Below are 23,939 nucleotides of genomic sequence, written 5' to 3'. Positions count from 1 at the left end.
GTTATTCAGAATCTAAATTCAGAAGATGTAAATTCTGCCTCCTCCCCGCTCCATACCCCAACACGGCCCTAAGTTCTGTTTGTAATGATTTCAGCGCTCTCTCCTCACTGGCCCTTCACTGCCCTACTTCGGTGACTATTACTTCTCTTGTAGACTCCAACCATAGTCTTGTTAAATTTCCTAAGCAGTCTCCTAGACCCTTGTCTTTCCTCCATTTATGGTCCACCCAAAGTAGCAAGGTTGTTTAGCCTGAGCCAAAGCTAGAACCAAATTCTAGGACTTCGACTTCAGGGATGGGACATTTTCACTATATAGCACTGCCACTAATCTAGTTTCAATGTGTGGGCTAATTTCTAGTCCTGAAAAAGGTCATTTTATAACTGAATAGAAAGAACACAATAAATACATAAACAAATATACTTTAATTATGATTCTACAGGAGGTAGAAAAAGAAATTTGATTTTAGAAACCAAAGAGCAGCTTAGGTAATTACACAGACTTTCTCCTTCCCAAGTACAAAGTATATTCATATTTAATCGTGGTCAAAATAAGTCTTTCTATGAATATATGCCTTTCAAGGGGGGAGGCCTGGGGAATGAGACAAGGCTGTAGACCAACTACTTCAAAAATGAGAAGAATTTAGTATCAGATTACTACAACATGAATGAATTTAAAAAAAATTTTTTTTAAATAGCTTGGATTATAGCTTATTTTGCTTCAACTACACAACGGTTTAAAAGAAGTAATGCAAGGCACGTATTTCCTCCTTTACAACAGAGTGAGGTCCTATGTAATAGCAATCAAAAAGCTCTAAACTTCTAGGCTATAACAGTTCTGTCTAAACATACAAGCATAAACAAAGAATTTCATACCGTCTGCCTTCAAGCGTTCGTAAACTAGCCTCTTCTCGTGCAGTCATCCTTTCTCTGCGAGCTGAGTTCTGAGAAGCATGAAGAGGATGATTGGGATGTCCCGGATCACCAGCAGATGCTAATGCAGAACCATAACGTAATTGAGCTTCAGTAGAATCCATAATACTGACCATCCAGTTCCAAGTGGGAATAAGCTTTTCTTCTACATAGTTCTACAAAGACCAAACTAAAACAGTTAAAACTATCCAGATAAAGTTAAGTTCGATAGAGTAGTATGATACAGACATTTAAGTACTTGTAACATTAATTCCCATTATACTGGAATTCTCATAACAGACAGCCAAAAAATATATTTGAATGAGTAACTTTGCAGTGGTTTCATACCTGTAAATTTACTGCATCTTGGTAAGTCAATTTCACAGCTGCTGGAATCTGAGAGTACACTAGGTGATTATACTTAGGAATAAGCCCCATCAAATCCGAGATTTGTCTGATGACAATGCTATAAGCCCTGGCTAAACTGCTTGCAGACGTTAAGTAGCTGCTGGCATTGCTAGCTTCCAAAGCAGCTGCTGCAGCTGCAGCACTCGTGCTGATGGTACCACTCCGGCGTAAGTTGGAAGGATCAATATAAATCAAACCTGCTGAACTTGCTATAAGGGAAGAAAAAAGGACAACCATAATAAGCTAATGTTAGCTGCTAACTGTGTTTCACTAACACTGTATATATTTAAATAAGCTAAAAGATCAATTACATTAGTAAATGTGGTAAATGAGCATTTTCTTAAACACACTAATTTCAGGGGAGGGAATTTTGTATTTGAACTCAGCAAAACAATGAAGAACTATTCTGAAATTATTTAATTTGTTCTCTAGAGGAACATGCATAATTTTTAAACCTTAGGAACACCAAGTTTACAGACTTGCCTGCTGGTGTGGATGTGCTAGAAGGGGCTGTGCTAGCCGCCCGCTGATGTTGGGTGTTGCGGACAGCCCACTGCATGGAACGGGGAGCTTGGGCAGCACCGTTGGCATGGGAGCTATTCGTGGTTCTCTCTAATGGCTCATCAAGCATAAAGGTCTCCTGTTCTATGTCGTCACTCTGACTACTGCTGCTATCAGAATCACTCGAGTCATTTGATTGCGAATCATCTTCAGAAAAGAAGGCAGGAACACTGCTCGCACCTAAGTTTTTAATTTTTAAAACCAAAATCATTGTGAGTTTGTTGATATCTAAAATTACAGTGTACCCCCTCATTCAGGAAAATATACATATTAAACAGAATGCCAGACTGTATCCAACAGTCCAAAAACCCATCATTGAAATAGTTTAACTAGAACTCTTAAATGAACCTTAGAAATAATCCATTATTTAAAAACCAGAAAAGCAAAAAGTCATTGAAATAATAATCTTCTTCACTAATATCTATGGAGAAATGAAGTTAATAAAAGGGTTAGCTACCGCTGTGCATATTATACTGAGCACAGTTTAACCAATTCTACACACATAGCCTTAGTTATAAGCAAGAAAGTTGCTAAGAGAAGGTAACATACCTGCTTCTGAGCCAGCAGTTGCTGCAGTGACAACACTTCTACGCCCACTAGCATTATCTTGGTTGCTATGGTTACTTTCACTGTCACTTTCTGTTTCAGCTGCTGCTAACAAGTCCAGCTCCATGTCACTCCCTAGCAAATATATTTAAATAATAAGAAAAGGTACAAACTCACTGGATCAAGTCAGGCTGATAAGCTAGAATATCGTAAGGGTGGGAACTGGGAGGGGTCGGGGGCCCGCAGAGAGAAGTGATAACTACTAGAGTATGCACGACTGCCTGCTTAGCAGAAGAATGACTAGGTAAATTATGGTACTCAGTAGACACAGTTTCAAAATCTGGCCTGCATAGCCTTAGGTAAAAAATGTTAGGCAGGAGGACTCCAGCCAGTGGACAGAGCTCTGGTAGCTCCACTGCTCCATTTTCATCTGTTTTACATATTGGGATTCCAAGAGGGGAAGGTTAAACATGTGTATCCTTTGTACTTCACATACACGTCAAAACATATTAAGTTATAAATTTTCAACATGTGCAGTTTATTGTATGTCAATTATACCTCAATAAAGCTGATCCCCAAAAGTCCATCCTATGGCTACTAATAAGAATGGTTATGATGACTACGTAGCAAAAAGGCCGAAGTCAAAAAAACAAAGTTAAAAAAAACTTACACATACAATATCTAAAAGACATGCATGGGAATGGGGCAGTACAGGGGAGGACTGAAAGTAAAAATACAAACTGTTAGCATCTGGGTGGGATTATGGGTTATTTGTTTTCCTTTTCTCTAACTTTTCAAATGTTATGTGGTTATGATTATTTTAATTTCTAAAAGCCTTTTAAGAAGAAAGTGTGAACCAAAAGGTAAAAGGAAAGAGGATAAATTATTTTCTACATGTAAATATATGAAAGTATATATATTTATGTTTACATATGTATATAGCTACCTCCTCAAATTCTGACAGATACTACAGAATCCCCTAGCAGAAATATGATGAACATTTCACTACACATCAAATACACTTTTCTCTCTATTAATATCTCTTAAAAGTACCCGACTTTCTCATACTGAATAATTTCTCAAATAACCTGCATACCGTCTTCATCATGCTCATCGTGTTGTCCCTCTGCCTCAGCATTCTCTTCCCCATGTTCTTCCTGTTCGTCATGATGATCCTCTTCTCCAGCCACACCCTCCACCACCTCAACCTAAATCCAGATCTTATTTGTAGACAATCAAAGTACATAATAAACCCACTTCTCTACCAGTACTCCTCCACAGCATTTAGTAAACTAACATACAAAGATCCCTAACTACAGGGAACTGTAACACTAAGCAGTTTTCAAAATTTTCAGTTGCTAGTGATAATCTGGTATCAAAAATTATGCCCACATATCCCAAAGTGTATGATTACTGTCCATACACAGAGCCTTAAAATTATAAAAATTGTATTGGGAGTATATTTTTTTAAACTTCGGCAATTATAAAATTTATATAATATGCAGTACCCTGTCCACCTTCGAATACATTGCACAAAACTACTAAAAACTCTTTTAACATTGAGAATATCTTTTCTATGAACCCTTAAGTAGAACAAGTTTATGTTTCTAATTTTTTATTATCCAGTAAATCAACATACTAACATATTTTAAGATGTATAACCACAAATGAGAACATATAACAAAAGTCTAAAAGGTGGAAGCATATACATGTAAGCTATTATTACTAATAGTAGTTTATTAGCTATTAATAAACTTGTGACTACTTTCCCCTTCCCCCCCAAATAAAAGCCTCTCATCTACCACAATTAAAACAATTAAAACCACCTCTTCCACATCTGCTGAAACAATATCGTCCTGTTCTTCATCTCTGCCCCGAACAGGCTGTGACTGGCTGATGCGCCTCTGCTGTGGATTCCGGATGATGTAGGACGACTGAGATTGACTGGAGCTGTAAGGAATCAGGTTATGAGCATACTGCTGCCACACCTCTGATATACAGCTCAGACGGTTTATGCTTCTCAGTGTTACTCAACGTGATTCACTTGCTAGGATGCCGTTTTAAATCTGACCTAAAATTTCTTAGAAACCGACAATAATTAATCTATAGTATATCAGATAATATGAACCCCAAAGAAATCATTTTACCAGAGATTTAACTTATAAATCTCAGAACTGTTTTTACTTTTTAGTAAGTCATTTCAAATCTGTGTTAATGCACATACTTTTATGAGTCCTTCCCACTGAAGTATTTCTACGGGGAAAATTTTTCCTTTTCCACTGCTAAACCTTTCAACTTCCAAAGGCTCTGACAGCAGCATTCATCCACTAACGGAAGTGTTTATTAAAAGTAACCTACTCTTTTTAAAAGACTTGACTGACATGACCTACTTTGCATCAGCTTATTAACCACTGACTTGCTGATGAGTATTGAGAAAAAAATAAGTTCAAAAGTATGATTTTAAAATAGAATCATAGCAAAAGATGATTGGTGGCAAAAGTTTCACTTTCTTAAAAATGTGACTTGGAAACAGCCAAGTATGGACAGATGCCTCCGTTATAAAAGAGGAGAACCAGAGAATGCAGTTTAAAATGCAGGTCAGAGATCAGAAGATTGTTGTTTAATAACCCTGTGACCTACCTATTATACTTTATTTACAGATTAAGAAACACAGTCTAAAAGAGATGAAAGGACCTTTAAGTGTTTACACTGATAGTGTTCTTTCCTCACCTCAGCGGCTCTGAGAAATGAGAATCAAACCAGTTACACGAGAAAAGTCAACTTAGACACTCTGCTTTCAAATAAACAGAAATTTGCTGTTTAATACTAGAAATTTAAGTAACTGGTAATTCAGAGACAGTGGACTGAAGAGGCTAAAAGAAAATCTGAAGAGATAACACATGGTAACTGGTCTTAATTCGGTGATCACTTTATAAATATATCAAATCACTGTGTTGTATACCCAAAACTAATATACTAATATTTTTGAAAAAGGGAAAATATAAATAGAAAAGGATATTTCCAAGCACTAGGATTTCAACATTTTCAATATTAAAAAATAAAAGTCAACATTATGTCAAGCCACAGTCAATGAGTATTTCTTCTTTAAAAAAACATCCTGGAACAAACATCCACAAGTCCAATAGTGTTCTCAAAGTAGTTACTTTAAGAAGTTATGAACTTAGTAGGTAGGATACTGCCAATACACAGAACATATTATAACTCCCCATTTAGAAATGAGCTTCAGTTTTCTTCACACCATGATTTAATTTCTTTCCCACTTCCTGCCACAATGAAGCACCACAGTCCTGAAATCCAGTCTAACAGAAGTTGTTAAAATACTTTCAAGTTTTGGGGACTCCTATTTCCAGCAGTTTGCCAGACTGTGCAGAGAAATGCCTCTTGCTACGGAACACCTAAAAATACTAAATAAAATATTTAAACAAAAACAAAGCACAACTATCCTAGTGATAACGGTGCCACCATTTGCACCAGAGGTATCTGCTGGTGTCTCTTAGGCTAGAGTTTCAGGAGCCATAGATTTCACAGGTAAAGGTCTGGGGTCTAAGCAAAATAGAAGTTACGTCATAGAAATCCCCTCTTTTATCCCCCCCTCACATACATAAAGCCAAATGTAAATCAAGAAAGAGCAACAGGTTTCAAGAGATTTACCTACATCAGCCATGGCTAGATGGGGACAGGAAAAAGTCTCTTCAGAGAACTTCTGATTACAAGACGGCACCTGTGAGAGTTTAGGACTGCAATCTGTGCTATGAAGTAGGGTGGGCTTTGGTGTTGGTTAATCCAATGCATCAACACTATCAGTAAGCACAAAGCAGCAATTTCTCTCTCTACTCTGCCATCTAATATACAGGGATATAGGAAAAAGGAAAACATCTATCTAGAATTACCTCCAAATATCTATAAACTTTAATAGCTGTGTGACGTTGAACAAATTATCTAACTGCTCTGAGCCTCAGTTTCCTCACTTCTAAAATTAGGATGATAGTGGGTATCTATCAGTTATTGGGAAAATTAAAAACAGATTTTAGATTAAATACTTAGATTAAATACATATATGATGCTTAAGAAAGTTCCTCAAGTTCATACTAAAATTTCAGTAACCGCTGTTATTATGAGACGTGGTTCTCTTTTTCTTTTTTTTTAAGTTTTCATCTATTTATTAAAACAAGATGTGTCTAGGAGTTTAAAATACACTGGACACCATTATCCTTTGTGAGTAATGCAGAGAGCCATTTAAAACGAAATCAACTTCACCATATTTTGTAACACTGGTCTATTAAGAGTGAATCCCTACCCATATTCCTAGACTGTAAACAATGGTAGAACACATTAGGGATCATACATAATAGACAAAACCATTAAATTGTCTTATTTGCTTTATACAATCTGCATATTTAAGCAAAACTGAATTCCTTATTAAGCAAACATTTTTGCATAAGCTGCCTTCTCTTTATCTTTCTGTGCCTTGATCTTTTGCTTGACTTTCAGCAATTCTGCCTGGATAGCTTTATCCTCTGGTGCTATCTCCTGAGCTTTCTTAAGATCAGCCAATGCTTGATCATATTTCTTTTAGTTCTTTCCATCCTTGGGCTCTACAGTACAGTGTTTCGGTATTTGCTGGATCTATTTCAAGGGCCTCCAAACAACTGTCGACTGCTCCCTGCCAATCGGACATCTTCAGTTTGCAAGCACCGATATTCAGCACACAGCTCAGGCGACAGGCTGCAGCTTTGCTCTACCTGCGTTCTCAGTAGCAGCCTTCAAGCCTTCCACATACCTTAAAACTTTTGTGTATTTTTTAATGGCCATCTCCCAGTTCTGGGATTTGAAAAAAGTATTTCCAATGTTTTTTAAGTCTTCCATTATTAATAAAATTTTATCTAAATCTTTTAAATCTATGTCTGCATCCTCGGGGAAGTCTGGATGACTGTCACCAGATCCATCCTTTGGAAATATTCCCCAATCACTCCCTCCCTTCAGTTCTCCGCATTCTGCAATAACACACCATTTGGCAGGTAGAGTAGAAACAGATTAATTAATAAGGACAGAAGAGTTTTAAAGAGGTGGAGGGAAGCAACATAAAAAGCAAAGCTATCAACTCAAGACTTTACACTCAATGGAGTGATATACACCAGCAGTCCCCAACCCCTGGGCCGAGCACCACTCCTGGTCCGCGCGGCCTTTTAGGAACCGGGCCCGAACAGCAGGAGGGGGGCAGGGAGTAAGCAAAGCTTCACCTGGGGCTCCCCACTGCACGAATTACCGCCTGAACCATCCCCCCCAACCCCCACTACCGGTCCGTAGAAAAACTGTCTTCCACGAAACCGGTGCCTGGTGCCAGAAAGGCTGGGGACTGCTGATATACACCATCTACCATCCAAGATATGGGAAATCCCAAAGACTGGTCAAGTGTGTACTTTTTAAATACATTCTTGGAACACTGGTCAAAATACACCCTTATGAGGAGTGACTGTACTTTATTACAATGAAGGACTTTCTATATTATATCAACAGTTATAGAAAACATTAGCACTATTATCTCTTGATTATCATGAGACCTTCTGGGAAGACATCAGAGATCGGCCAAAGAACAACCAAGAATGAAGAGGAAAGTTTAAGAGTGCACAGTATTTTAATAAAACGACTAAGAAGCAGGGCAAGCTGACAAAAAATCTTGAAAACAGTAGGAACAGGCTATGGGCATTGTTTATAGATGAGATGATCCCAAAATCTGTTCAACAGATAGAAATTTTTATGTTCTAGAACAAAACCAAGGGAAGGGTACAAAGAATTCACAAGGTGATACCACATAAGTAATTGGGGGGCTCCTCACAGGGGATGAGGATCAGAAGGATCACACGGAACACAGAGAGGTTCTGCTAGCATAATGAGATATGGTTTGGCAAGTCTGAAAACATATAGCTCAATTTATTACAGTTTTCAGCAAATCCTGGAAGTATAGCAGTGACAAGGCTACCACTGGAGAACTTTTATAGACAAACCTGGACTTTAGATTCCAGGGTGTCCTAGGAGACCAGACAATAAAGGCAAAGTTGGGATACATACTGGCATATGGAGTAATAATGAGAATAATGAGAGAGAGCACTCAACAACACAGATGAAAACCAAAGAACAAGTCTTGGGAAATGGCCCAAATACTAAAGAAGGGCTTTATTAACACACAGTTGTTTTCCAGAAAAGAGGAATAAGGGTCTTCAGCTCCAAAAGATCCTTATTAAAACACTAGTAACACATGCACACAGTAACAAAATCAGACTTGAGAAAACCAAATAAAATAAACAAATATTTGCAAAAGATCTCTAAAACCTTGCAACTCAGAAGTGTGGCCCCTAAAGCAGAAGTATTGGCACTGTCCTACCTGAAAGTTCCTAAGAAATACAGAATCTCAGGCCCCACACAGACCTCCAGAATCAGCCTCTGCATTTTAGTAAGATACCCAAGTGATTTGCATGCATATTAAAATTTGAGAAGCACTGTGATAAAAGACACCAGAACATTTTAGTTTCTAAACATTCTGACTCAGCAAACTTAGAGCCTAGTTAGGGAAACTATCAAACAAATGGAAAAATGAGACTTAAGAATAAGTAATCTTATAACTAGAAACATTTTTATTGAATTGTTTTAGCCTTATCCTATATAATATGGTTGTAGAGAATATTTTTAAATGCCACCATTCTGGTTGTTATTTAGATTATATAATAACAAGCTGCCCCCTAACCCAAGGCTTTGGACACAGAGAAAGTTAACATGGCTTTTCATTCTTCAACTTGGCCTTATAGCAGGCTATATTTAAACGTAAGAAAAACCAGAAAGTAATGAAGTACAGAAGTCTAAAGTAAACTTTCTTACCAGATTACTTTATTGGCATAATAAAAATAGTGCTTTTCCAAACAAACAAACAAAAACCCCACAACTACAGATCTATTACTTTAGATGTGTAGACACATGTAGTTTTTAAAGTGCTTTTCACATGTTCCAAACTAAGTAAAATCTTTACCATTGGTTACACAAATGATCCTGTACAGGACCTGAGTGCTTATGCAAAAGTTTTAGTAACATTTGTGACATTTCCAGAGAAAGAATTAATCAGAATCTGTTACCAGACAGAAATTTACCTGCTAGACTGATCAGATGATGGTCTTGGTGGCAGTGGTTCCACTGAAAATAATTCCTCGCTGCCTTGCATGGCATCTATGCTGGTACTTGCCAGAGTAAAAGGTGCAGTTGGACGAGCAATACCCATTCTGACAGGAACAATCAGTGACTCTGCTACATTGCACAATTCTTCTACTGCGTAAGGTAACAGTGCTTGGAATACACGCTTACATTTTCCAATTGGTTGTGGAATAAAGTTGCTAGAGCAAAAAGGGAAATACAGGAATCTTCTGAATCCTTTCATATACAAAATTTTATCACTATCACAAAAAAATGTGAGCAAAATTATATAGAAGCCAAAATAAAAAAGAATGCCTTACTTTTTCTTTTTAGATGAAGCCATTTCCACACTAAGGATGACAAAAACTCTTGCAACTGACCGCAAAAACCTCATTGTCACAGCAATAGCTTCTTCTCTACGTCCCGGTGTGTATTTGTTTTGGAGTTCTTTCACTAGTGTACCTAGTAGAGTATCTAAAAGCTTTAAAAATAGTAATCCACTCTATTAATGTTGAGACATCTCCTAAGATGTTTAGACATTCATAAAGGAAAAAGTTCTAACACTTTTTTGCTATTAACATTTCATAATAAAAACATCACAATATATTTAACCAAAACAATTACAATGTCAGTGATTAATTTATGCCACATGCCCACCACCACTATGCTTGACCTACAGTGGTTCTCAAGTGTCTGATCTCTTGTTTTTTAGTCTCAAACTCCTATGAATATCAATTACTATTTAGCAGAACAAAACCTAATATATCAAATCAGAGAAAGAATATATTTCACTCAGTACAGGGTACTTACCAAAACATCAGAGTAGACTCAAATATTTATATTAATATATTCATAATCCCATCCCTCTCACTTAACCATTACTTTCTAGTCGCATTTCTACACACGGTGTATCATAAAGTTATTAATTACAGCGAACACCCAATTCCACATTGTTTTCCCTGTTGTTTTTTAAATGTTACTTAAAATAACCTTTATTTTTAAATCACTGCATTACATTTCAGTAAGTGGTTGACTTGAGTCAACAGTCCTCTATTATCGGATCCATAAAAGTATTTGTTTTTCAATTTTGTATTATTCTGTGACACAATCTTTTTCTTTCCCATATTGTAGATTATTTCTTTATGAAAACTTCTGAGGGCAATGTTAGTTTTATGGCTCTTGACACTGACAAGTTGTTTTCCAAAGGAGTACCAAATGCAATGCCACCTCATCAGTGTCCAAGTCTCATCAGCACTGGGTTTTATAGTTTATATTCTTTTCTAATTTCACAGCAAAAAGAGATATTTAAAAAAAATTCGCACTGAGTTACTATTAATCTTTAACACTGCTTCATACATTTTTATACTTTTTTTTTTTTTTTTTTTTGTGGTACGCGGGCCTCTCACTGTTGTGGCCTCTCCCGTTGCAGAGCACAGGCTCTGGACGTGCAGGCTCAGCGGCCATGGCTCACAGGCCCAGCCGCTCCGCGGCATGTGGGATCTTCCCGGACCGGGGCACGAACCCGTGTCCCCTGCCTCGGCAGGCGGACTCTCAACCACTGCGCCACCAGGGAAGCCCTATACTGTTGTATTTTTAATACACTCTAGGACTTTTATTTAGAATGAAAGAAGGAGCTTTCATTGATTGATCTAAAATGAGAAATTTAAATCACCCCCAAAATTCCATTCCCCTTAATGTACTATTTATTTAATTAGAGCTTACTGGTACTTGGGAGCTTGATTAGTAAAATTATGGGAAACTACGTAAAAAAACATCCTTTTCATGTGCTTGTAAATAATTATTCAAAGGACTTACCAAAATATCTGCTGTACACTTGACTATAAGGCAGTGAGTGAAACAGTCCAACCGAATTGTGCCACTTTGCTGATTGAGGTATACTTGCTCTTCTGGCAAAAGATGGCCTATCCTGCTGCTGGCACTGAGACTTGAGGGGAAAGAAAGAATGCACTGTAATCGCCTACACTAATGTGGGAAATAAATAACTCTAAAAAAATGTTAATGAATACATACGGGTCTTTATTCTCCTGTGACCCAAACATAATCATAGATTTCAAAGCATTCCAGTCCTGTAGAACACGCTCCAAGGCAAGCTGGGCAAATCTTGGGGGTTCTAAATCATGATCGGGCATATCTGAATCTAAAAAGAAAAGGAAAAGAAGTAGTGGGTAAGGCAGAAATAAACATACCGCTTTTCCTATATGTCATAACTGTCAAATTAACTCACCTTCAGGATTGGCTGTTTTTCGGTTACGATCCTCCCTGATTCGAGGAGGTCTGTACTGGCAATGCTCTACTGTCTGCCTCGCAACTGTCTGCACTAAAAAGAGTAAGAGGTGCTCTCCCCTGCAAAACAGCACATTGTTATGCGGAGGGGGAGAAGCTACTTACCTATGCTGTGCTTTTACAACTCAATTTATGTCCTAAAAATCCCACTACTTGCCTGCTATTTGGCAGAGTGACCAAATTAGTAGCAGTGAGCAGGCGATAAAGTAGATCAAGCCGAGCAGATTTCTGTCCAGCAATTAGAGTTTTACATTTACACTTCTCCCAGCAATCACAATAGGCTGTTGGTGATGTCCGTTTGAGTCTAGAAAGAATTCATACACAAGTACAAAAACAAATTTTTTTTAAAATACAAAGGTCTATATTGGAATTACAGAGGCGTAACTCATTAAAACTCAACAGAACCCTTGTTAACTTTTAAATGCAAAGTGTAACTGTTCACGCAACAAACAGGATTACTTTAGTGGTGTAAAGTCTGTAAAGCAACACATGAGAAGAGGTATCTTAACTGTCTTGTCAAACACCACTGTAGCATCTAGCACAGTGAGTACACCTAGTAAGCATTCAGTAAGTAAGGTGATTCTCACTTTCAGATATTTAAAACAAGGAAGACAAACTTATTAGCCAAATTTCAAGATGGCGGAGGAGTATGACGTGGAGATCACCTTCCTCCCCACAAATACGTCAGAAATACATCTACATGTGGAACAACGCCTACAGAACACCTACTGAACTCTGGCAGAAGACCTCAGACCTCCCAAAAGGCAAGAAACTCCCCACGTACCTGGGTAGGGCAAAAAAGAAAAGGAAAAACAGAGACAAAAGGATAGGGACGGGACCGGCACCAGTGGGAGGGAGCTGTGAAGGAGGAAAGGTTTCCACACACTAGGAATTCATGGGCAGAGATGGGGGCGGGTGGCGGAGGGGGGAAGCTTCAGAGCCATGGAGGAGAGCGCATCAACAGGGGTGCGGAGGGCAAAGGGGATTCCCTCACAGAGGATTGGTGCCGACCAGCACTCACCAGCCTGAGAGGCTTGTGTGCTAAGCCGCCGGGGCAGGTGGGGGCTGGGAGCTGAGGTTCAGGCTTCAGAGGTCAGATCCCAGGGAGAGGACTGGGGTTGGCAGCGTGACCACAGCCTGAAGGGGGCTAGTGTGACACAGCTAGCTGGGAGGGAGTCCGGGAAAAAGGCTGGAACTGCCTAAGAGGCAAGAGACCATTGTTTCGTGGTGCGCAAGGAGAGGGGATTCAGAGCACCGCCTAAACAAGCTTCAGAGAAGGGCGCGAACCGCGGCTATCACCGCAGACCCCAGAGAAGGGCATGGGACGCTAAGGCTGCTGCTGCCGCCACCAAGGAGCCTGTGTGCAAGCACAGGTCACTGTCCACACCTCCCCTCCCGGGAGCCTGTGCAACTTGCCACTGCCAGGGTCCCATGATCCAGGGACAACTTCCCCGGGAGAACACACGGAACACCTCAGGCTGTTACAACGTCATGCTGGCCTCTGCCGCCGCAGGCTCGCCCAGCATTCCGTACCCCTCCCTCCTCCCCGCCTGAGTGAGCCAGAGCCCCCTAATCAGCTGCTCCTTTCACCCCATCCTGTCTGGGTGGGAACAGATGCCCTCAGGTGACCTACACAGAGAGGCGGGGCCAAATCCAAAGCTGAACCCCAGGAGCTGCGTGAAAAAAAGAAGAGAAAGGGAAATCTCTCCCAGCAGCCTCAGGAGCAGCAGATTAAATCTCCACAGTCAACTTGATGTACCTGCATTTCTGGAATACCTGAATAGAAAACGAATCATCCCAAATTGAGGCGGTGGACTTTGGAAGCAACGATATATATGTATTTTTCCCTTTTTCTCTTTTTGTGAGTGTGTATGTGTATGCACCTTTGTGTGATTTTGTCTGTATAGCTTTGCTTTTACCATTTGTCCTAGGGTTCTGTCCGTTTTTGGTTTTTTTTTTGTATAGTTTTTAGCACTTGTTATCGTTGGTGGATTTGGTTTTTGGTTTGGTTGCTCTCTTCTTTCTTTCAATTACTTTTTAATTTTTTCTTTTTAATAATTTTTAAAATTACTTTAATAACTTTATTTTTTTCTTTTTTTTTTTTCTCCCTTTTCTTCTGAGCCATGGGGCTGATAGGGTCTTTGTGCTCCAGCCGGGTATCAGGCCTGTGCCTCTGAGGTGGGAGAGCCGAGTTCCACCAGAGACCTCCCAGCTCCACGTAATATCAAACAGCAAAAGCTCTCCCACAGAACGCCATCTCAACACTGAGACCCAGCTCCACTCAACGACCAGCAAGCCACAGTGCTGGACACCCTATGCCAAACAACTAGCAAGACAGGAACACAACCCCACCCATTAGCAGAGACGCTGCCTAAAATCATAATAAGGTCACAGACACCCTAAAACACACCACCAGACGTGGTCCTGCCCACCAGAAAGATAACATGCAGCCTCATCTTCCAGAACACAGGCACCAGTCCCCTTGACCAGGAAGCCTACACAACCCGCGGAACCAACCTTAGCCACTGGGGGCCGACAACAAAAACAACGGGAACTACGAAACTGCAGCCTGTGAAAAGGAGACCCCAAACACAGTAAGTTAAGCAAAATGAGAAGTCAGAGAAACACACAGCAGATGAAGGAGCAAGGTAAAAACCCACCAGACCAAACAGATGAAGAGGAAACAGGCAGTCTACCTGAAAAAGAATTCAGAATAATGATAGTAAAGATGATCTGAAATCTTGGAAGTAGAACAGAGAAAATACAAGAAACATTTAACAAGAACCTAGAAGACCTTAAGAGCAAACAAACAATGATGAACAACACAAAATATGAAATTAAAAACTCTCTAGAAGTAATCAATAGCAGAATAACTGAGGTAGAAGAACAGATAAGTGACCTGGAAGATAAAATAGTGGAAATAACTACTGCAGAGCAGAATAAAGAAAAAAGAATGAAAAGATTTGAGGACAGTCTCAGAGACCCCTGGGACATTAAACACACCAACATTCGAATTATAGGGGTCCCAGAAGAAGAAAAGAAAAGAAAGGGACTGAGAAAGTATTTGAAGAGATTACAGTTGAAAACCTCCCTAATATGGGAAAGGAAATAGTCAATCAAGTCCAGGAAGCGCAGAGTCCCATACATGAAAAATCCAAGGAGAACCACGCCAAGACAAATATTAATCAAGCCATCAAAAATTAAATACAAGGAAAAAATGTTAAAAGCAGCAAGGGAAAAGCAACAAATAACATACAAGGTAAATCCCATAAGGTTAACAGATGATCTTTCAGCAGAAACTCTGCAAGCCAGAAGGGAGTGGCAGGACATATTTAAAGTGACGAAAGGGAAAAAACTACAACCAAGATTACTCTACCCAGCAAGGATCTCATTCAGATTTGATGGAGAAATTTAAAACCTTTACAGACAAGCAAAAGTTAAGAGAACTCAGCACCACCAAACCAGCTTTACAACAAATTCTAAAGGAACTTCTCTAGGAAGGAAACACAAGAGAAGGAAAAGACCTACAATAACGAACCCAAAACAATTAAGAAAATGGTAATAGGAACAGATATATTGATAACTACCTTAAATGTAAATGGATTAAATGCTCCAACGAAAAGACATAGACTGCATGAATGGATACAAAAACAAGACCTGTATACGTCTATGAGAGACCCACTTCAGACCTAGTGACACATACAGACTGAAAGTGAGGGGATGGAAAAAGATATTCCATGCAAATGGAAATCAAAAGAAAACTGGAGTAGCAATTCTCACATCAGACAAAACTGACTTTAAAATACAGACTATTGGGCTTCCCTGGTGGCGCAGTGGTTGAGAATCTGCCTGCCAATCCAGGCGACATGGGTTCGAGCCCTGGTCTGGGAAGATCCCACATGCCACGGAGCAACTAGGCCCCTGAGCCACAACTACTGAGCCTGCACGTCTGGAGCTCGTGCTCCGCAACAAGAGAGGCCTCGACAGTGAGAGGCCCGCGCACCGCGATGAAGAGTGGCCCCCGCTCGCCGCAACTAGGGAAAGCCCTTGCACAGAAACGAAGACCCAACACAGCCAAAAATAAAGAAAGAAAGAGGCTTTTATTTAAAAAAATAAAATAAAATTGAAAAAATACAGACTATTATAAGAGACAAAGAAGGACACTACATAATGATCAAGGGATCGATCCAAGAAGAAGATATAACAATTGTAAATATTTATGCACCCAACATAGGAGCACCTCAATACATAAGGCAAATGCTAACAGCCATAAAAGGGGAAATCGACAGTAACACAATCCTAGTAGGGGACTTTAACACCCCACTTTCACCAATGGACAGATTATCCAAAATGAAAATAAATAAGGAAACACAAGCTTTAAATGGCACATTAAACAAGATGGACTTAATTGATATTTATAGAACATTCCATCCAAAAACAACAGAATACACTTTCTTCTCAAGTGCTCATGGAACATTCTCCAGGACAGATCATATCTTGGGTCACAGATCAAGCCTTGGTAAATTTATGAAAATTGAAATCATATCAAGTATCTTTTCCAACCACAACACTATGAGACTAGGTATCAATTACAGGAAAAAATCTGTAAAAAATAAAAACACATGGAGGCTAAACAATACACTACTAACCAAGAGATCACTGAAGAAATCAAAGAGGAAAACAAAAAATACTTAGAAACAACTGACAGTGAAAACACAACGATCCAAAACCTATGGGATGCAGCAAAAGCAGTTCTGAGAGGGACATTTATAGCAATACAATCCTACCTCAAGAAACAAGAAACATCTCAAATAAACAACCTAACCTTACACCTAAAGCAATTAGAGAAAGAACAACAACAAAAAAAACCCCCCAAAGTTAGCAGAAGGAAAGAAATCATAAAGATCAGATCAGAAATAAATGAAAAAGAAATCAAGGAAACAATAGCAAAGATCAATAAAGCTAAAAGCTGGTCCTTAGAGAAGATAAAATTGATAAACCGTTAGCCAGACTCATCACAAAAAAACGGGAGAAGACTCAAATCAATAGAATTAGAAAAGAAAAAGGAGAAGTAAAAACTGACACTGCAGCAATACAAAGGATCATGAGAGATGACTACAAGCAACTATATGCCAATAAAATGGACAACCTCGAAGAAAACGACATATTCTTAGAAAGCACAACCTTCCAAGACTGAACCAGGAAGAAATAGAAAATATAAACAGACCAATCACAAGCACTGAAATTGAGACTGTGATTTAAAATCTTCCAACAAACAAAAGTCCAGTACCAGATGGCTTCACAGGCGAATTCTACCAAACATTTAGGAAGAGCTGACACCAATCCTTCTCAAAATCTTCCAAGACACAGCAGAGGGAGGAATACTCCCCAACTCATTCTACGAGGCCACCATCACCCTGATACCAAAACCAGACGAAGATGTCACAAAGAAAGAAAACTACAGGCCAGTATCACTGATGAACATAGATGCAAAAATCCTCAACAAAATACTAGCAAACAGAATCCACTAAAAGGATTATATACCATGATCAAGTGGGGTTTATCCCACAAATGCAAGGATTCTTCATTATATGCAAACCAATCAATGTGACAAAACATATTAACAAATTGAAGAATAAAAACCATATGATAATCTCAACAGATGCAGAAAAAGCTTTTGACAAAATTCAACACTCATTTATGATAAAACCCACCCAGTAAGTAGGCATAGAGGGAACTTACCTCAACATAATAAAGGCCATATATGACAAACCTACAGCCAACATTGTGAAAAACTGAAACAGTATCCTCTAAGATCATGAACAAAACAAGGTTGTCCACTCTCACCACTATTATTCAACATAGTTCTGGAAGTTTTAGCCATAGCAATCAAAGAAAAAGAAATAAAGGAATCCAAATCAGAAAAGAAAAAGTAAAACTGTCACTGCAGATGACATGATACTATACATAGAGAATCCTAAAGATGCTACCAGAAAACTACTAGAGCTAATCAATGTATCTGGTAAAGTAGCAGGATACAAAATTAATTCACAGAAATCTCTTGCATTCCTATACACTAATGATGAAAAATCTGAAAGAGAAATTAAGGAAACACTCCCATTTACCACTGCAACAGAAAGAATAAAATACCTAGGAATAAAGCTACCTAAGGAGACAAAAGACCTGTATGCAGAAAACTACTAAGACACTGATGAAAGAAATTAAAGGTAATACAAACAGATGGAGAGATATACCATGTTCTTGGATTGGAAGAATCAACACTGTGAAAATGGCTATACTACCCAAAGCAATCTGCAGATTCAATGCAATCCCTATCAAACTACCAATGGCATTTTTCACAGAACTAGAACGAAAATTTCACAATTTGTATGGAAACACAAAAGACCCCATATATAGCCAATGCAATCTTGAGAAAGAAAAACGGAGCTGGAGGAATCAGGCTCCCAGACTTCAGACTATACTACAAAGCTACAGTAGTACAAGAGAGTATGGTACTGGCACAAAAAGAGACATATAGAGAGTATGGTACCGGCACAAAAAGAGACATATAGATCAATGGAACAGGATAGAAAGCCCAGAGATAAACCCATGCACATATGGTCACCTTATTTTTGATAAAGGAGACAAGAATATACAATGGAGAAAAGACAGCCTCTTCAATAGGTGGTGCTGGGAAAACTGGATAGCTACCTGTAAAAGAATGAAATTAGAACACTCCCTAACACCATACACAAAAAGTAACTCAAAATGGATTAAAGACCTAAATGTAAGGCCAGACACCATCAAACTCTTAGAGGAAAACATAGGCAGAACACTCAATGACATAAATCACAGCAAGATCCTTTCTGACCCACCTCCTGGAGAAATGGAAATAAAAATAAACAAATGGGACCTAATGAAACTTCAAAGCTTTTGCACAGCAAAGGAAACCATAAACAAGACCAAAAGACAACCCTCAGAATGGGACAAAATATTTGCAAATGAAGCAACTGACAAAGGATTAATCTCCAAAATTTACAAGCAGCTCATGCAGCTCAATATCAAAAAAACAAACAACCCAATCCAAAAACGGGCAGAAGACCTAAACAGACACTTCTCCAAAGAAGACATACAGATTGCCAACAAACACATGAAAGGTTGCTCAACATCACTAATCATCAGAGAAATGCAAATCAAAACTACAATGAGATATCACCTCACACCGGTCAGAATGGCCATCATCAAAAAATCTAGAAACAATAAATGCTGGAGAGGGTGTGGAGAAAAGGGAACCCTCTTGCACTGCTGGTGGAAATGTAAACTGATTCAGCCACTATGGAGAACAGTATGGAGGTTCCTTAAGAAACTAAAAATAGAACTACCATATGACCCAGCAATCCCACTACTGGGCATATTCCCTGAGAAAACCATAATTCAAAACGAGTCATGTACCACAATGTTCACTGCTGCTCTATTTACAATAGCCAGGACATGGAAGCAACCTAAGTGTCCATCAACAGATGAATGGATAAAGAAGATGTGGCACATATATACAATGGAATATTAATATTACTCAGCCATAAAAAGAAACGAAGTTGAGTTATTTGTAGGGAGGTGGATGGACCTAGAGTCTGTCATACAGAGTGAAGTAAGGCAGAAAGAGAAAAACAAATACCGTATGCTAACACATATATATGGAATCTAAAGAAAAAAAAAAAAGGTTTTGAAGAACCTAGGGGCAGGACAGGAATAAAGACCCAGACGTACAGAACGGACGTGAGGACACAGGGAGGGGGAAGAGTAAGCTGGGACAAAGTGAGAGAGTGGCATGGACACATATACACTACCAAATGTAAAACAGCTAGTGGGAAGCAGCCGCATAGCACAGGGAGATCAGCTCAGTGCTCTGTGACCACCTAGAGGGGTGGGATGGGGGAGTGGGAGGGAGACGCAAGAGGGAGGAGATATGGGGATATATGTATATGTATAGGTGATTCACTTCGTTATAAAGCAGAAACTAACACACCATTGTAAAGCAATTATACTCCAATAAAGATGTTAAAAAGAAAATAAATAAAGCACAATAGAGGATTTTTACAAACCAATTCTCTATTAACTATTTTTACATCTACACACCTGTGGCACAGCTATAGCTGATGTCCCTACTGGGACTCTGAGGCACTGCAAATGTTAGTGCTGGGATAATTTTATTGCTTCTTAGGTCTGTGAAAACTAAGAAACTAACCATAGCAACTCTATTGCTGGATGAAGGTTATTACATTTAGTTTAAGAAGTAAACAAGGCACGGGCTTCCCTGGTGGCACAGTGGTTGAGAGTCCGCCTGCCGATGCAGGGGACACGGGTTCGTGCCCCGGTCCGGGAAGATCCTACATGCCGCGGAGCAGCTAAACCCGTGAGCCATGGCCGCTGAGCCTGCGCATCTGGAGCCTGTGCTCCGCAACGGGAGAGGCCTGCGTCCCGCAAAAAAAAACCCAAAAAACAACAAGGCACATGCCAAATCATGATTCCCTTAATGCCTTCAGCGGTTTCCTGCTAATACACCCTACTACAGGGGGGCCTGAGACTTTGGCTGGAGAACACAGACAGAAACATTCTGTATATATATTTCTTAAAAGGCTGATTCTAGTCACAATGTATGATCACATATTTCTTGCACATCAGGCTAGTTTTATGTAAAGAGTAGAACTAGCAAACAAACATTGCAAAGTACTCTTTAAATCAAAAACTACGTTTTAATACACACAGTGGCTTAACGTGGGCAACCTGACAGAACCTCATGCTTTCTGAATTATGAAACAAAGCATGACTCAGTACAGATTATTTTAATATGGGAATATGAATCTAAGTAGTTTACAATATTAAAGAAAACTAAAGTCACACTCACTTGCAATCATGACCTTTATGACAAACCCTTGCACATTCTGTACAACAACAGAGGGACTCCAGCAAGCCACATGTACGACACTCAAAAATATCCTAAAATGAAAAGGATATACTTTTTAGAAAAATGATATGTATGTCTCATCACAATAATTATTTCTGATATTTTCTAAAACAATTCAATCACAACAACAGCAGAGCAAAATTAATGTGCTCTGGGAAACAGTCACAGATGGGTACACAAATGGGAATCAAATATTACCAGAAGGGCAAAAATAATCTGTATCATCCAAAAAAAGGCATAACTGTTATAAAGTCTAAATCAAGAGCTGTGAATCAGATTATACTACCCAGCGAAGATTTCTAATTTTTATGACAGCCCGTAACTGGTGTTAACAGTCAACTCCTTTGCCTCATTTATTTAGCAATTAAATACAAATTAATTTTCTTTGGAGAATTTTAAAACTCAGGAGTAAAAGGAAATACCAGCCTTGCAATTCCAAAGCTAAGAACTATAACTCTAGTGATGGTCAAAGGGAAGAAAAGAAAACCTAGATAGCATAAATACAGGGAAATATAAAATAACTTACCTGGTTAATGTGCTCTGCTCCAGTCCATGTAAAACTGCAGGTATCATTACAACATAAGACATATAAAGGAGAGTCATCAGGGTTGGTACCTGATGGGCAAACCATGCCCATAAATACATCTTCCTCTTTTTCACTTGAGGACACTTCAGCTAAAAAGATTAAAAACATAATAGTTCATACATCAAGAAAAGACTTACAGCCATCTACTCCTTTCCTCAAATGGAAAAGCTCTAACATTTACATAGTATAAATAAGAAACTACTATATATTAATAAAATAAATTGACATACAAAGTCAACAATGCAAGGAAATCTAGTCAATTCTGGTGCAAAGTAAAGCAAAGCATAATTATATCATAACCACATATGAGGACAATACAAACACATCAAACATCAGCCTTCTGAGTCATTAGCTCTACCTCATGCAGTTAAGATTCAAGTTCTAGCTCTACTTAACAAATTATAGACAATCACATAATTTATTCATAGCCAGTATTTTTTAAAAGATAACTACTAAATCTTTTAAAGGCTTGTTGGCAGGAACTGATATTCCTTAATGCTTTCTGTTAGGCAGTAAATCCAAGTCAGAAAGAACAGTAAGACTTCTGGCCTGTTCTTTCCATAAAATTTTATCACTAACACGAATTAACACGTGGACAGGTTCTAAGAATAATCCATCTTTTCTTTCAAAAGATTAATCATTACACAATCCATTATGGAATTTTTTTTTAATTTAAGGAAATTTATACCAGCTGCTTTTTGATGGAAAGTTAGAAGGTACAATATGCTTGAAAAAAGTATAAGCATATGAATTTCATACACATAAGCAAAAGAATTATCTTGATAGTTTCTAATCAGTATCATTTCCATATACAGAAATTAGGTTTGAATAATTATAGAAGAGAATCTATTCAAATTAAAAAATAAGCAACCCTTTTAGAAGTTGAAATAAATTACCTTTTGCAATTTTCTGGGCTGTTTCTAAAATGGTAATTGCAGCAGGATAAGCTCGGCCACTTACAGCTGACATAAATGGGGTCATACCTCTTGCATCCCTAAAATGAGAAAAATTGTATATAAAAATATTATCAATTATTGTCCTTCCTGATTATGAAAGTAACACATGTTCATGATGAAACAAAAAAACAGTTTTGTCTTAGTAAATAATGTCTCACCATTCAAAGAAAACCATCAGTGGTATTTTCTGGCCTCATATTACCTCACTTAAAGCCACTTTGTGGAACCTCTGTCTCTCTAAACCATGGTCTACTTTCTTGGCTTTAGTGACACTAAAGAATAGACCAGCAAGGGCTCTGGAGTAAACTAATACTTTCTAGACGTGAGCATAGTAACAGGCTCTATCTCAAGCTATTGTGAGGAGGATTATATGAATTATTACTTAAAAGGTTTCAGCACAGTGCCTAGCAAAAAACAAGTATTCAGTTAAGTGTTAGCTATTATTATTACGAGTTTCCTCTTTAAAATGTATTTAAACATTCTTCACTGAATTTCTATTTCCTCCTAGACCCCTCGCATTTCCCAGAAGTCAGTCCTCAGCCGTTTGTGCCTCTCTCTCTCTTCTGCCATAGCAACTACCACTTCTCTCACAATAATACGGTTCCAACACCTACACTTGTTTACTTGATAAGCCTACTTGGGATTTCCCAGTGGTATCTTACATTCAACGTGTCTAAAACTCAAATCATCTTTCTCCGCAAACCTGCTCTCTACCTGACTTATCTATGTCACCCAACAGTATCACTGTCCCAAGTAACTTCAGACAAAACTTTTGGTTCTTCACAAAGTATTCCTTCTAAAGCAATTTTTAAACTTCTACATCTCATCTTTCTTTTCCATTTTCAACAACTCAATAGTTCAGTTTATTACAACACACATATTAAAGGCTATGACAAACATATAAACATAGCCTTGACTCTGGTTTCTACTCTTGCCTATTTTCATCTCTTTTATACCACCATCTCATTACTATTCTTATAATCCCACTTTGATACTATTACAATCTAACAAAGGCCATTATTGAGAGGATTCAAGCCCAAAGAACAGAGACCAAAGTAGTGATTTTAACCTATTTTTTTCAGATCCACTGGCTGTTGTTCTCTTCTTTCTAATCCTCCACTCTGAACTGGATGAATTACTGTTCCTCATAATATTCATACTTCTCCATGTTGTTGTTCCCTCTTCTCCCTATTTCTCATGGTTCTACTCAAACTTCATTTTCATGAAGCTGCTTACTGTAGAATAAACACACTTCTCCCTTCTGTTTACTCCAAAACACACTTATGTGTCCCTTTAGCCAGATTCAACCAAGAAAAAAGCTCAAATAAATAAAATCAGAATTGAAAGAGAAGTTACAACCAAGATCAAACAAATACAAAGGATCATAAGAGATTTACTATGAACGATTACACACCAATAAAATGGACAACTTAGAAGAAATGGATAAACTCCTAGAAACATACAATCTCCCAAGACCGAATCAGAAAGAAATAGGATATATGAGC

At 38.5% G+C, this 23,939-nt stretch overlaps 1 protein-coding gene and 1 pseudogene across 2 annotated transcripts in view; both read right to left on the bottom strand.

The window, feature by feature from the left end:
• UBR5 (ubiquitin protein ligase E3 component n-recognin 5) overlaps positions 1 to 23,939 on the bottom strand; it is a 141,348-nt gene that overhangs the window by 25,599 nt on the left and 91,810 nt on the right. For both annotated transcript variants that reach the window (XM_089898843.1, XM_022584666.3), the window contains exons 26-40: positions 22,375 to 22,472; positions 21,419 to 21,567; positions 20,833 to 20,924; positions 12,085 to 12,231; positions 11,869 to 11,987; positions 11,655 to 11,781; positions 11,439 to 11,568; positions 9,944 to 10,104; positions 9,584 to 9,823; positions 4,250 to 4,373; positions 3,520 to 3,631; positions 2,427 to 2,558; positions 1,800 to 2,057; positions 1,257 to 1,525; positions 873 to 1,084 (exon numbers count right to left, since the gene is read on the bottom strand). In XM_089898843.1, coding sequence (XP_089754969.1) covers positions 873 to 1,084; positions 1,257 to 1,525; positions 1,800 to 2,057; positions 2,427 to 2,558; positions 3,520 to 3,631; positions 4,250 to 4,373; positions 9,584 to 9,823; positions 9,944 to 10,104; positions 11,439 to 11,568; positions 11,655 to 11,781; positions 11,869 to 11,987; positions 12,085 to 12,231; positions 20,833 to 20,924; positions 21,419 to 21,567; positions 22,375 to 22,472 — 2,370 coding nt within the window. The remainder of the gene's footprint in view (positions 1 to 872; positions 1,085 to 1,256; positions 1,526 to 1,799; positions 2,058 to 2,426; positions 2,559 to 3,519; positions 3,632 to 4,249; positions 4,374 to 9,583; positions 9,824 to 9,943; positions 10,105 to 11,438; positions 11,569 to 11,654; positions 11,782 to 11,868; positions 11,988 to 12,084; positions 12,232 to 20,832; positions 20,925 to 21,418; positions 21,568 to 22,374; positions 22,473 to 23,939) is intronic.
• LOC111180303 (peptidyl-prolyl cis-trans isomerase D pseudogene) lies at positions 4,380 to 7,466 on the bottom strand (annotated as a pseudogene).

Source organism: Delphinapterus leucas, chromosome 17 (assembly GCF_059928025.1).
Source record: "Delphinapterus leucas isolate spDelLeu-1000000601 "Yukka" chromosome 17, BTC_Dleu_Yukka2, whole genome shotgun sequence".
In the NCBI taxonomy this organism is placed as follows: Eukaryota; Metazoa; Chordata; class Mammalia; order Artiodactyla; family Monodontidae; genus Delphinapterus; species Delphinapterus leucas.
The sequence above is the reverse complement of the archived record's forward strand: the minus strand, read 5'-3'. Positions and strand labels throughout refer to the sequence as shown.